The sequence below is a fragment of the Sphaerodactylus townsendi genome, linkage group LG06, assembly GCF_021028975.2.
Source record: "Sphaerodactylus townsendi isolate TG3544 linkage group LG06, MPM_Stown_v2.3, whole genome shotgun sequence".
Taxonomy (NCBI): domain Eukaryota; kingdom Metazoa; phylum Chordata; class Lepidosauria; order Squamata; family Sphaerodactylidae; genus Sphaerodactylus; species Sphaerodactylus townsendi.
The window spans coordinates 54,150,630-54,166,367 of NC_059430.1; the positions used below are offsets into that span (position 1 = coordinate 54,150,630).

Consider the following 15,738-nt stretch of genomic DNA (forward strand, 5'->3'; position numbering starts at 1 on the left):
GCCTAAAAACATAATGCTGGTTTGGAATTCAAATTATATTGACTACTAGCAGGGCCCAGCCACGCATTGCTGTGGCTTATTGTGGTGAAATGGGAAAGGAACAGTAGCAGCAAATCAATTGCAGAGGCCAGCAGTACGTGCTCATGCAAACACACATTCTGATACTGTGCAATGTCATTGATGTGTGTGCCCGGGATTGGAAAGGTACCCCTCACACACATCTAGGCTGGCTGATCATGATCCTTTACCTGGGAGTAAGTTTGGTTGGTGGCAATGGGTATCGCTTCTGAGGAAACCCTCTGAGGGACGCGACACAGCCATTTAAAGTATGTCACGGTTGCTGTACTGAGCTTACTCCTGAGTAATGCGTGCCTGGTTTTCTTAACTGTAACCGCAATATTCAGGGAATCTAGGGTGCCTGGCCCCTTTCTCCCGTCCCTTGCATGTCGCCCCTCACTCTCTTCCCTCCCTCACTTCTCTTCCCTTACATGTCACCCCTCCCCCTCCTTCCTTTCCCTTTTCCTCTGCTAGGGTGGGTGGGTCATATCAAGATGCTGGGCCCCCTGCCTCCCCTCCCTTGCATGCCACCCCTCACTGTCTCTCCTCTCTCACTTCTCTTCCCTTGCATGCCTCCCCCTCCGTCCCTTTCCTCTCCCTCCCTCTCTTCCCTTGCATGCCACCCCTCCCTCCCTCTCTCTCCCTTCCCTCTCCCTCGTGTGTGTGTGTGTGTGTGTGTGTATGTGTGTATGTGTTTCACTTCCACTCGAGTTACTGCCTATGTATTGTTTTCACTGCTCATATCTGGCCATCTGAGTGAACATTCTAAGCAGCATGAACATTCTAAGGGTGACAGTTACACACAGACAGCTGCCTGTCCTTCACCATGTCCTTCACCAGGGAGCGCCAGGAAAAAGGCATTTTACCTGGGCCAGGTGTGAAATTTCAGGTATGTGAACATCTAAAAACACTCTCACCTGGCTGACTATAGTGGCTGGGAATTTTCAGAGGAATTGGCCCAGCAGTTACTGAGGTATACTGTCATCAACAAAAACACTGTTAGCTTTTTATATATATAGCTGATACAAAATATAGTTTTCACCCACAAGAAGTTGCTTCATGTAGCCATAAATAGTTCAGCCAATTATCTTCTTACAATAAGATTGAGGTTTTTTTATTTGAATCATTTATTGGTTTACTGCTGACTGAAGAAATTCTTTATGGTTAAAACTACCAAGTGAAGCAGCTTGTTTTTAATTTGGTGAACTGTTGGGTATTGTAATGTTATATTTACTTGTTTTAAATTTTAAAATTTACTTGGTTTTAAATTTAAAATTTGCCCTTTATGCAAACTGATCTACCTCAGTTACAGTACCATGTACAGGCTTGCATACATGGTGAGAAATCCAAAGCAGATGTGTTTGTGCTCACTAAAACAATTAAGTTATATCAGAAATGGCAACATATGAGTTTCTGCAGACAATGATCTGTGCAAGACTATATTCCAGTGGTGGCAAACCTATGGCATGGGTTCCAGAGGTGGCACTCAAAGCCCTCTCTGTGGGCACACGCAAACAGTCACCCCCCCTCCACGCACATCTAGGCTGGCCTGGGCTGCTGGGCTTGATTACTAGCATTAAACCTAAGACCTAGTTTTGGGGAAGCAGTGTAGGTAACCCTGTTAAGCGCTGTTAAATCCCACTGATTTTCATGCGAAGAACTAAAGTGCTATCCTTTACCTGGGAGTAAGCTCGGTTGCTGACAATGTGGCTTGCTTCTGAGTAAACCCTCCTAGGGTCGTGATTCACCCATTGGAAGAGTTGCACGGTTGCTTCAAAGCAAAGCCACCGACTACCACCAAGTTTACTTGCGAGTAATGCACGCCACAGAGCCAACCATTTTAACATCAGTATCCAGGTTAAATTGCCATGTTGGCACTTTGCAATAAAAAAGTGGGTTTTGTGTTGCAATTTGGGCACTTGGTCTCGAAAAGGTTCGCTATCACTGCTATATTCCTTCATAATTCTCCATAAAGCATAAGCTCTGCTGTTGTGACTCATGTAATTTATTTACTTATTTGCAATGTTTCTATACTGTTTTTCTTCATTGCTCAAAGTAGCAATTTGAATGAAAAGTGTGTTCAGAGCCAGTGTGGTGTAGTGTGTAAATTCATACCCAGATTCAAATCTATACTCAGCCATAACATTTACTTGGCTGAGCTCTGTTAGCCTAACTTGTGTTGCAGGCTTGTTGTGAAGATAAGATGTAAGTCACTCCTGAGTTCCTTGAAGGAAGGATAGTATACAAATGGTGTGTATTTTTGTCCTCTTTTCTATCTTTTATCCTATATTTGATGGTAATACCGTTTTAGTTCCATCCCATGCCTTGAACACCAACAATGAGTCAGTATTTTTTTGGTGTGTGTATGCAAGCATTGGGAAGCCGCAAGTGGTAACAGATTCTCAAAGCTTATACACACTGCTGGATCGTTTGTTTATTCCCAACACCTATCTAGGAAAACTTCATTTGTGAAGTGACCCTTAGTTCTCCTCTTTGGTATATAATTGCTTTCAATCACACTATCATATATTCTCATGTCATTGTATAATACACGTAACCAACTTTTGATTATAGTTAGATGTTCTCAAATAGTCCAGCCATTTTCAACGCCCCAGACATATTGTTTCCAGTCTAAAAAACTTTAGATTAATTGGTGTCATCTGCTTGCAAAGACAAGTCCGTGTGCATGCTTACTTCATTTTGAAACATTTACTGATAAATTTTCAACAGTATTCTAATACTTTTTCTCACATGTGCATATTCACATGCAAATATACACAAAGATATACGATTCTACACTTTTAAACAGGATGCTAGGAAATGTCTGCTTTATTCCAGTTTCTTCTCTTTGATTGCTTAACTTTTAAAATACAAAATTATATGTTCTTCCCAGTTTCATAAAGCAGCAAGGGAGGCTACAGGGAAACGTTTAGAGGACAAGTTGCTTAAGAAAAGCACATTAACTAAGGTCATCAGTTGGAGTTAATTTTAAATGGATTTGGGTGACATGTTTTGTAAGGAGGCTTTAAGTCAATTTTCATTCACAACCTTTATTTACTCAAGCTTTCTAATCCTCCTGCCAGTCTGCCCTGGGTTCTTTCATTCACCGTACCAAAAGGTACTTTCAGGCTGCTGCTGCTGCTCAGTCAGTTTTCAGTGAAGAACCTCATTTTGAACAGTTTATGCCGCTTTAATTTGAAAAGCATTGTGGCTGATTATATAGCCTGTGAAGAGCTTAGATGGTCTCATTGCAATCACCTCAGAGACAAACATGCTTCCCTCTCTTTTGACTACTTCAATTCAGAGCTTTCCAAGAAGTCCAAAACCATTCTGAGCAGACTAAAATAATTTTTTTTAAGGTCTTTTGGTTCTATAATGCCTAAGCTCCAAAGAACTACTGAGTGCTGCCAAGGAATTGCATACACTCAGTATAATTTATACTATTTATTATTTAAGCAGTTCATCATCATGTTTTATCATGAAATGTTATTGTAACCCTCCTCCAATTCAGTCGCTGTTTGCATGTGATGTGGAGGGAGGGGAGGAATTATTCCAGCGTAAACAGCTTGCTTATTTATTTATTTGTTTATTAATTAGATTTTTATTTCAGAATAACTGAATTGTATTTCATTATTAGATACTCAGCACTTTACAACTACTTCAGGTGTCTCCTTTGGAAAATGTTCTATTTGAGTCATTCAGAGTGGAAATTCTGTGATTAACTGATTGATTCACTTTGGCTTATTTTGCACTTTTATTTCATTTGATACAGTCAGTGAGTGACTGAAGATTCATAATGTAAATTGATTACAAATTTTACTTTAGTTGATAAGGCCAACTAAAAATAAGAGACCCATCAGCAAACTTGTGTAATACATTTAGATACAGAAGTTGGATGAATTAGAATCATAGAGTTGGAAGAGACCACAAGGGCATCTGCCCCTCTTCATAATATTAAACATAAACTCAAAATATGGAGCTCAAGCCAAGTTTGTTCACAAACTCTTAAATTATGCACTGGACCAAACTCTTTGTGGTTTGAACTCGCTGACTTTGTAAACAGTAAACAATGACATTCCAAAGGGCACCTCTATCGATAATGCTTTGACTTGCTTACTCACTTGAATAATTCCTTGTAATTCCAAATATAAACTCACTGTTCTAAAAACGGTTCTTTTTAATTTTTATTTTGCGTTCTTGAATATAAAACTTGTATTATAAGTGTTTGGGCAATAATGTTCAAAATCTAGTCAATCAACATGAAATGACAGCTGTTGTGACAAATTTGAAAAACGGTTGGCTCTCAAATATTTCTGATTTGTGTTGATTATATCAGAGCAAGACTTGTTTTTAAATATTTGTAATGTTAACATTTCTGCTGTTTAGCTGTTAAAAAGCAATTAAATTTTTACAGTTTGGTGACAAGAATGTTTTAAATAGCCATTTGAGCACCCTTTTAAATATAAAACTCCCCTGGCTGCATATATTTGCTTTAAAAAAACCTTTATCTTGTCTTCCCCTGCAAAGGGTAGACTTTGATTGTCTTAATGCTTGTTCAAGTTATCATGTACTTTCTAATAATGTGGGATATAACAAGAAGTGTACAAAAGGCAATTTTTGTAATATAAGTGGTATGCATTTTTCATTAAGAAACTTCCATCTCCTCTCCTCCAAATTGATGCATAGTCATCTGCACAGAACTAGATGGAGTCCAATTTACTCATAGTCAGAACCACCGTACTTTAACAATAGTTTTTGTCCTTGTTGAAGGGATGAAAACTCTAAGCTCTTTCATAAGAACTTTAAAAAAATCCTTGTGTAGTGAGGTTACCACTGGTTATCTGAATATCTGCAGAATAATTCAAATTACCTAGGTTTACAGCCTGACTTATGGTGACCCCTGGAGGAGTTATCAAGGCAAGAGACATTCAGATTGCTTGCCTTTCTCTGTCACCCTGATATTCCTTGGTGGTCTCCCATCCAAATACTTACCATGGTCAACAGTGCTTGGATTCTGAGCTCTGGTGAGATCAGGCTAGCCTGGGCCCTCCTGGTCAGGGTCTTGGTTGAATTGTCATTTTGTATATTTATGTGACCAGTTTAAATGACAGTGCAATCCAAAATGAATTCTGCTCATCTCATGTACAGGAAATTGCTTATTCTCCTACAGGGTCAAACAGCATTTGATGTAGCAGATGAAGACATTTTAGGATATTTAGAAGAACTGCAAAAGAAACAAAACATGGTAAGCTCCTTTAGTCTTGCAGGAAATCCCATAAAAGTGTGAACAAATGAAACAGTCAGACCACTGGCTTATTTTGCCCAATATCATCTGTGGTCTGGCATTACCTCTTCAATGTTTTAAATAGAGATCCTTCCTAGTCCAGATTCCTGAGATTCTGTTACAGGAGATGTTTGCAATAGAATCTTCATGCATGTTCTGTGCCATTGAGCTATGATCCCATTCTTATTAGCTTGTTGTCCCCGTACCTCTAAATTTGTAATTTGTATTCTGGAGATGAATGCCCCTGAATGTAAAGAAAGAGAAGAGAAATGTCTGTGAAGTTTCACAGATTTCATATTGCAGGTCTTTTGCTCCATCAATACCAAAAGCATGAATGTTCTGAGTAGTTTGAGGAAGCCCAGCCAGCCAGCAGGCAGAGGGAGCTCCTTATTTGGGCAGTGACATCAGGGGGAGTCACTGCCCAAATAAGGAGCTCTCTCTGCCTCCCGGATTCCCACCCTCTGCTTATACGTGAGTCAATAAGTTTTCCCAGGTTTTGGTAGTAAAATTAGGTTCCTCAACTTATACATGGGTCAGCTTATACACGAGTATATACGGTATTAAAAAGACATTTCTTGTACAGTCTTTTGGAATAGCAAAGGTAATTGACAATCTTTTGAATGGTGAATACGTTCTACAATATTGCTACTTTGGTGATTTAGAAGATTTTTCTGTGTGTATTCTCATTTGTAGAATTATAATTAAAGCTTTTTTTATCTTCTATAGCTTCATAGTGAAAAAAAGGAAAAGAAATCACCACTAATTGAGTCTACAGCCAACATGGACAATAATCAGACTCAAAAGCCTTTTAAAAAGTAAGTCAAATGAACTTGAGATAGGAACGGTTATTTTTTTTAAGATAGGAAGAAGTCGAATTGGAAAATGATAGAAGAGGTTAGGAAGGAACCAATTAGTTACTACTCATAGGAACATCTGGTCTCACACTGGTTGCTGCTGTCCAACCCTCCTGATATCCAGTTTGTTCTGAAACTAGTAAAATATAAACAATATGCATTTTTTTTCAGTAAAGAGACTTTGATCATTGAACAAGAGAAGAATGCATCTAACATTGAATCTTTAGAACAAGAAAAAGCGGATGAAGAGGACGAAGGAAAGAAAGATGAGTCCAGTTGCTCCAGCGAAGAGGATGAGGAGGAAGACTCAGAATCTGAAGCAGAAACAGGTAGCACAGGAAGTGCTTTGCTTTAACGATCAGATTTTAAATTTATACTTACTGTTCCTAGCAGAGCATATTAGTTGTCCCACTTAACCTTGGGCACATTCTGTAACAGCTTTTTAAGAGGTTGAGCGATATCCGTGGAACAGCCTGCCCTATGATATCAGGAGCTTCTGCCTCCCTAGCTTTTCATTAAGAATGTAACACTGAATGAGTCTGAAGAACATTTTGATCAGCCTTGCTGGCAGTATGTTCACAGGATGTTTTTTAAATTGTGCTTTAACATTTTATTTCTTTTATGTATTAATGTTTTTAGTTTGTAGATTTAAAAGTTTTTACTGTATTTTATTATTACCTGCCTTGGATCCTGATGTGGCCAGCGAAAGTCCATCCCATAATCCATCTTCATATTATGTTTTTGTCCTGTCTTTCCCTCAAGGAGCTCAGGGGACCAGCATAATGTTTCCCTTGTGCACTGTTGTACAACATGTGGCACAGGATAAATACAAATGTGCCATTTTTTATGCTTATGCTGAATGGAATATAAGAATGTAAGAGCAGGCCTGCTGCATCAAACCAGTAGTCCATCTAGACCAGGGGTCTGCAAACTGTGACTCTCCAGATGTTCATGGACTATAAATCCCATCAGCCCCTGCCAGTATGGTCAAGTGGCCATGCTGGCAGGGGCTGATGGGAACTGTAGTCCATGAACATCTGGAGAGTCACAGTTTGCAGACCCCTGGTCTAGATGGACTACTGGTTTGATGCAGCAGGCCTGTTCTTACATTCTGTTTGCTGATCTAGATCAGTTTGCTGATCTAGACCAGCATTTTGTACCACACAGTGGCCAACCAATCCCTCTGGAGAGCCAACAATAGGGCAAAGAAGCTGGAGAGCCAACAATAGGGCAAAGCCTTTCCCCTGTTGCCTCCTGGCACTGGGATTCAGAGGCTGACTGCCTCTGAACATGGAGGTTCCCTTTAGTCAACAAGGCTAATAGCCACTGATAGACTTCTCCTCCACAAATCTACCCATCACTACATCCTCTGACAGCAAATTCCTAATTTTAATCACTAGTTGTACTAAGAATATTTCCTTTCATCTGTCCTGAATCTATTGCCCATCAGCTTAATTGAATGCCCTTGAGTGCCAGTATTTTGGGAGAGGGAGAAAAAGTTCTTTTTGTGTGTAATTTTTTAGATCTCTATCATGTTCCCCCCTTAGTTGTCTCTTTTCTAAACTGAAGAGCCCCAGACCATAAGCCTTTTCTCATAGGGAAGGTGCTCCATCCCCCTGATCATTTTGGTTGCCCTCTTTTGTACTTTTTCCAGCTCTTCAATGTCCTTTTTGAAGTACAGTGACCAGAACTGTATATAGTATTCCAAATTAAGCTGTACCATAGATGTATACAGAGGCATTATAATATCGACCATTTTATTTTCGGTCCCTTTCCTAGTAATCCCTAACATAGAGTTTGCCTTTCTTTTTGCTGCTGCAGCAAACTGGGTTGACACTTTCATTGATTTACCTACAGTGATCCTAAGATCTTTTTCCTTCTCAGTCTCAGCTAGGTCAGACCCCAACAGCCTATACTTGAACTAGGGATTTTTTTGTCCCTACACTTACCAATACTGCACTTGCCTCCTTGACCCCCAGTCACCCAATCTGTAGAGATCCTCCTGGAGCTCTTCATAGTCATCTCTGGTTTTAACCAACCTGAATAAATTTGTGTCAATTGCAAACTTGGTCACTGCTCACCCTCAGTTTTCGATCATTTATGAACTAAGTGGATAGCACCTATCTCAGAACTGATCCTTGCGGGGTCCCTCTGCTTATTTCCCTCCATTGTGAGTCCTATCAGTTTATTCCTACTCTTTGCATTCTGTCATTTAACCAATTTTTAATCTGTAAGATAATCCGTCCTCTTATTCCATGACAGCTAAATTTACTTAAGCTTATTCCATGATGGCTAAATTTACTTTGGTGAGTTATCTTGTCAAAAGTCCAAGTATATAATATAATATCTGCTGGGTCACCATAGTCGATGCTTGTTCACTTTCTCAAAGAACACTAAAAGGTTGGTGAGTCAGGACTTCCCTTTGCAACAGCATGATGATTATCCTTCAGCAGACTTTTTTTCTGTCTTTGATTACAGTTTCTAATAGTTTGCCTGGGAAATATGTTAGGCTGACCGACCTGTAATTTTCTAGTTCCCCTGTGGAGCCCTTTTTAAAAATTGGTGTAACATTTGCTACTGTCTAGTCTTTAGGTACAGTGAGTGAATTTAAATCCAGGTTACAAATTTGGGTTAGTAAATCAACTATCTCACATTTGAGTTCCCTAAGAACTTTCAGGTGCATGCCATCAGGATCTGGAGGTGCTTGATTCTTGATTTACGTTTCTTTTGCTAGAGACTTTCGTCCCTTCTGTTCAGTTAATTAGGACAGACTTTCATTCTTTTAAAAAGAAGTCTCTTTACTTTCTATAGCTTCCTTGACTTGTGTTGTTAACCCATGCAGGCATTCTTTTAGACTTGGTCGTGTCTTCTCTTGGGAGGTGTAGGACATCTTGATGGTGATTTCCACCCCATCTCAGGGAGGCAGGAAAAAGAATTCTGTCACTTTCTGTTGAGGCTTGGACTCCGTTTTAGCCAGTATTTTTCCTGCCTCGACAGGGAGCGCACAGAATTCTTTGGACTCCTGGGTTTTCTCCTTCTTTGTTGTTTCTTGTGCCTGATCTGTCCTCCTGTCCTCCACGGTCCCCAGAGCCCTTTTGGGTGAGATGCACCCTCCACCAGGACCTCTCCAACAACAGTGATATAGTTAGCTAACTGGAGGCTCCTTAATTGTCTTCAGTTCCATTGTTGGACCAGTTCAGCCATGTCTCCCAGTCTGATATTGACAGGATCTGGATGGCTGTGAAGTCTACCATTTGGCCTTTAGATCTGTGACCATCCCAGCTGGTGAAAGCCAATGGGGATGGTGTGCAGGCTCCCCTGAAAGACATTATCAACCTGTCCCTGAGTTCAGGGGTCTTTTGGGGGAGGAATTGAAAGTGGTAGTGATAACCCAGCCTCAAACTCCAGATCTGATGGGCAAGAGGGCATATGTAGATGTTAAGTAACACTGGAGAGAAGATTGCCCCTTGTGAGACACCACATGCCAATGAGTGTCATGATAGGTAGTTGACCTGACACTGCTCCAGATATATTGGCCAGTTGATTAGAGGTCCTAGTGAAATTGTTGAAATAGAGCTAGCTGAAATTAAAACCATCAAAAACAGTAGTCCTGTGACTGGGCTGGAAGTTTTCAGGAGGGTGGAAATCAGCTCCTGAAGCTTGCTGGTATACAATTAACACCTATGGAGGCGGTCAAGAGTTTTGGCATGATCTTGGGTGCCTTCTTGTCTATGGAAGCACAGGTCACAAATGTTGCCAAGCTGGCATTTTTCCATCTTTGCAAGCTAGGTAACTGACACCCTACCTTAGCCACAGTGATCCATGCAATGGTCACCTCCAGACTAGACTTCTGTAACTTGCTTTACGCAGGGCTACTTTTGAGACTGCTCAGGAAATTCCAACTAGTTCAGAATGTGGTTGCATAGATGCTGTGGTGAGCAAACATTCGAGCAGTGCTCTGTCAATTGCATTAGTATCAGGTGGAGTACCAGATCAGGTTCAAGGTTTTGATCGTAAATGGTCTGAGACTTTCATATTTGCGAGACCGCCTTTTTCAATATATCCCCCCCCCCCCGGCTTTAGGGCCATAAGTGGCCTGAGACTTTCATATCTGTGAGATCGCTTTCCCCAATAATACCCCCCAAAAGGCTCTTTTCTCAGGAACTAACTATTTACTGGTGGTCCCTGGCCTGAAGAATGTCTGGCTAACCTCAGCTAGGGCCAGATCTTTTTCAGCCCCAGCCTGGTAGAACTCTCTCTCAAGAGAGATCTGGGCCCTGCAAGATGTACTGCAGTTCTCCAAGGTCTGTAAGATAGAGCTGTTTTGCCAGGCTTATGGTTGAAGGATGCAATGGTATCCAACTAGCTGGCCTCCCTCCCACCCCTTTTCCCTTCTTTTCTTCTCTGGTTATATATATACCCCTTATCTGATCCATTGTTGTCAGTTGTCCCCCAATGGTTGATTTACTAGGAATTAAGGCACCAAGATTTTATATTGTAATTATTGTTTTTAACATGTGGGTTGTTCTAAGCTTCTTTGAGCCTGCCTTTGGGGAAGGGTGGCCTAGAAGACTAATAAATAAAGTAAAATGAATAATGTCACCATAACAGTTCAGTTGCCAACTTGTAGAGACTTTCTGCTTCCTTCTTCCTCATCTTTCGTTTTATGATTTACAGTATTGATGTTTTAATGTCCATTTTAAAATAATCAGAGGGCTCTACCTTTATCTCGCTTTACAATCATACTGTAAGACTGGAGATTCAAATGTCATGTTTGTGTTGTCTTCTCCTAACTGCTCAAAGTTTTTCATACCGATCACTTCATCATTTCTTGAGCTACATGGCTCTTATTACTATGTTTTCTTTGTTGCTACTATGCAGTCTTGTGCCAGGAAAATATGACTGTGACACAAGAATTAATTTATATAAACTTGGAGGTTTTTAAATATCAACAAGGCTTCCATCATACTTTATTTGGCATGCCAGAGAACTTAGGCCTTTCCCTGAAATTGAATCTCTCTGTTCCAGATGTGTACTTCCTTCTTTTTTCCCATTATTAATTTTAAGGTAAATTCACAATGTAAGAGTTTTGATTTCTGAAATATTTTGTGTAAATATATTTAAATTTCAAATTCAAAATGGAACAGCATTGAGTAGAAGAATACATAATGAATTCTAGAAGACAGTTAAATATTCATTATCCAAGTTTAAATACTAATGTCTTATTTCTTTCAAGTTTTTTTAAATTAAACTTATTAAAAAGCAACTCTGAACATTGTTTTCAAACAGACACTGGGGATGCTACAACACACTGAACATTAGGAAGGGATGCCCATACCCCTGTGCCTTGCTGTTGTTGTCCCCTGAAGCACATGCTAAGCTATGCACACATATTGTTGTGGCCATGTTGTAGATTATAGCACAGGTCCCCAACATGGTGTCCGTGAGTACCATGGTGCTTGCCAGTACCTTTGCTGGTGCCCTCCAAAAAGTGGACAGGGCTAAATGGTGCTTTCCCAGCAGAGTTGCTGAGCAGATTAAATGTATCCAGTTAAATAGAGCTTCTGCCTGAAATCTTGAAGAGTTACTATTGGAGTTGTATACAGACTCGATCCCTGACATTTTGTGGTTAACTCCACCTGCTGGAGATGTGGGGTTTGTGGTGGTGTATCTTCATATATCTTTTTGTCAGGTATGAGCCCCCTTAAGAGTTTTAGGGCACTTCACATGAAAAATGAAGCTTAAAATAATGAATTTCTTCATCCAGTTAAGAGCAATAGCAGGGTGGATTTGATTTTGGTCAAATAGATTTAAATCACTAGTCAGTAAAATTCAATTTAAATCATGGTTTTCTTCATAAAGGTTTATTCTTGCTGGTTGTTATAACCTTAACAGTTACAATGTGTTAATATTTAATATTTTTAGAATAATAACTGTTCAGGTTAGTTTTACAGTATAACAAAAAATTAATTATTGGTTATTTACCATTTGAAGTAGATAATTATGAAATCATTGTGAGGTGAACTCGCCTGTTTAATGAATGGTTAACATATTGCTGTGCTTTATTAGGAGAAAAATAATTAAGAATAACTATTTACATTGTTTTATTTAACTAAAATGTAACATTATTTGCTTAAACATCCATGTTTGTTAACTTGCATGGTTAAACAAAATATCTTTTAAAAAAAACTTAGACTGTCTAAATCAGTCAGGTCCACATGTGGTATGGTAGAAAGTTCAGTCAACTCACAGCTGAATTATGGCAGCCCCATAGAGTTTTCAAGGCCAGAGACGTTCAGAGGTGGTTGCCATTGTCTGCAACCCTGGTATTTCTTGGAGGTCTCCCATCAAAATACTAGTCAGAAATGATCCTGCTTAGCTTCCAAGACCTGACGAAATCAGGCTAGCCAGGTCTATCCAGGTCAGGCCACCAGATGAAAAACTGAGATGAACGGCTGAGAACTTTCAGTCTTGTTCTTATTGCAAGTCATGATTTGTCATTTAATCTGAATTCAGCCTTAATCCATTTTACCATGCTTATTGATAGTTTTCTATAAATATGATTTTAAATAGCCAAACTGGTTTCTGAGCAGGATCTGTTTACTTCCTACATCTGCTGAATTACAGACAGTTTGACGGTTGTAAAACAGTTTGATCTTGCTCTTTGGTAGCTCTAATAAGCCATTAGAGCACTTTTTCTTGTAAGGAAGTAACCTCCTCTTTAGTGTGCCTTAGATCACACCATGCTACTTTGAACACTGCTACTCACAATGGCTTCTCTGTAGTTGAAAGCATTAGCTATCATTAAATCATTTATTAACTGCTGTAAATGTTAAATTATTTATTTTCAGACAAGAACAAACCTGCAACAAATAATTCCAATGTTATCAGTGTGCAGAACGCTCCCATAGCTGTGACTACACCTTCTGTTACTACTGGTCAAGTGACACCTACATCCCCCATTAAAAAGGTAAAACAGATTTTTCCAGTTTCATTATTATGAAAGGTCAAATCAGTTTTCAGTCCTAAACCCCTAAAAACTTGAGTGATGCTTCCATAAATAAAACAATCCTTTTTTCTTTTTTGAATTTTTATACTTGTGATGCAGTTGAATACTTGCTTATGAGATAGTTAGTTTTCCTAATGGTGAGGTGGCTGTTGAGTGCCAAATACCAATTGAGCCAGCACTACATGATGGATAGATGAAAGAAAGTTATGTCTTTACTGGCCATGAATTCATTGAGCAAATTCAGTTTCCCTTATTTTAATGCGAGAATGTGTGTTTTAAAAATCGCAATGAGAAAATTGGTGGTTGCCTTTGGTCAGTTCATGCAAAACTAATTTGTACCCTTTAGTAAAGTTAAATCTGATCAATCAGTTTGCATCCTTTCAGTTCAAGTAAGATAAAAAGCCTTTATATCACCACTTTTGTAAGGTGATCAATTTTGGCCACTCAGTTTCAAAGGAGTATAGTAAAAAAATCATTAAAGTATAATTGTTGTTACATATTCCAAGGTAGAAAACTGTCCTTTGAGTTCTGCAGAAATTTTCAGGTCAATTTGATGAGGTTCCATTAGAGGATCAATTGGCTACTAATATTTGTCATGGCTTTTTAAACTCTTTTAAATTCTTTCATTTATTCTTTTATAGGATGTCTGTTCCATCTTTCTTCCCAATCAGGGGCAGCAAGGCAGTTAACAAAAGCAAAAAGTAAAATAATACAAATAAAAACACAGACCCAGAAATTAAAACATGGGAAAGGAAGGAGGAATAATTGAAAATCAAACAGTATTCATCTGCTGGTGGAAGGAAGATGTTACAAAGGGAGACATGAATATTTACTCTTGTTGACCATCTAACACTGGTCATTAATGCAAATAACTGTTTTATAGATCTTCAGAGCTTTAACATGATTTCCTGGCTTTTCTTTGTGATGCTTTTCTCCTAAATACTACCATTAGCCCAAGTAAAAATAGTAGCCTGTATGAATCCATTCAAAAAAAAGTGATATTGTCAGCTGACAACTTTATTTTTAAAAGTTAAGTTCATAGCTTTAAATGTATATGTACTTGATTATTAACACAGAAAGATGTTCATTTTTTTAATTTGGCTTTTCAGACAACTCTAATAACAGCATTTTTTACATCATAATTTGGGGCTCACTTGAAACCTTTGATAGAGACAGAACTATAGAATAGCACTGTGATGTTTTAAACCATTCTATGTGTTTTTCTTTAAACTGAGAGGTTAGTTTTAGAAGGAAGGGAAGTGAAAGGGAGAGAGCAAGGTGCTTGGAGAGTGACTGAGTAGAGTCTGTTATGAACTGATAGTGTGTGTGCCTGTGTGAAATTTGGGAGAGAGATAGCAGTCTGTGCTGGAGACTGATTCAGACTGAGTTAAACTGAATCAGTGTGTGTACAGAACTTGCAAGAGAGAAAATATTATGTGCTGAACAGAGAGAGAGAGAGAGAGAGAGAGAGAGTATTCTGTACTGAACACTGAGAGAGGGGGTCAGTCTGTGCTGTACTGAGAGTGAGACTGAAAAAGGAGTCAAATCCTAATATGATCTCAGATAAGTAAAGAAGGAGAGAATGGGTTGATGTAAAGTGAAAGTCGCCTCAGCAGAAGTTGTTGCCTCAGTTTGTTCTATTTACTGTATTTTTTCTTGAAACATTTAAAACTAAAGAATATGTCTTACATCAACACTTTAACTACTCCATCAGCCTTCTGATCAAGATGGTGGCAGGAGGAGTCATCCTCAAGTTACGTAACTGTCAGGCCCGACCGCCCCGGCCCTGCCTCCTGGGTCTAAAATCGATCCTCCTTCCCCTGCATGGGCGCTGGCCTGCCCATCTTCTCTCTTGGTGTTAGGAGAGTGGCATAACCCAGGTATTCTATTCAGCCACAGGGCAAGAGCCTACACAGCTGTCTCTATGTCCGGCCCTCCCCGCCCCTCTTCAACGTGTCCCCCTCCTACTGCACTGGCCCTATCTTGGCCAGTCTCCCTGTGCTGCCCTCATGCCTCCTCCACCACCTCCATTCTGTCTCTCCTACTCACATCTCTCTCGTTCCCCTCCTTTCCTCCACCCACACCACCACACTCCTGTCTTCCCGTCCCACCTCCCCCGCCTCTCTCTCTCCCCCCCCCCATCCAGCCCAGGCACTGGCCATTCGCCCCTGGGTGTGCCAGTGCTGCTTAGTGTTGGACTGGCCCCTGTGGGTGGTCCCACGGACCCCTGCAGCCACGTTGGACTTCAGGCCGCGATGCAAAATTCAGTATAAAAGTATAGTAATTAGTTATTATAGTTCTGAACTTTTCCAGATAAAGAAAATATCAGCATGGGAGGGAGACAAGTATGATTTATGTAGAAAAGTTGTCTTTTTTGCAGAGATTTACTTTGACAAATTGAGAAGGATTTAAAAAGGAACATGCATACAGTTGTAAGGTTTATGGGCACATTACAAGCTGATTTTACTACTTTTTTTCTGTCTAGCAATATAATGCTCTTTAATAGATTATCAAATAAGTTGTTGGAAGAGGTG

At 39.6% G+C, this 15,738-nt stretch overlaps 1 protein-coding gene across 1 annotated transcript in view; it reads left to right on the forward strand.

Annotated features, from left to right (window-relative positions):
* Nucleotides 1–15,738, forward strand: part of PPP1R12A (protein phosphatase 1 regulatory subunit 12A) — a 154,818-nt gene that overhangs the window by 84,089 nt on the left and 54,991 nt on the right. The window contains 4 exon segments of the mRNA XM_048499848.1: nt 5,228–5,302; nt 6,068–6,156; nt 6,367–6,524; nt 13,047–13,165. Coding sequence (XP_048355805.1) covers nt 5,228–5,302; nt 6,068–6,156; nt 6,367–6,524; nt 13,047–13,165 — 441 coding nt within the window.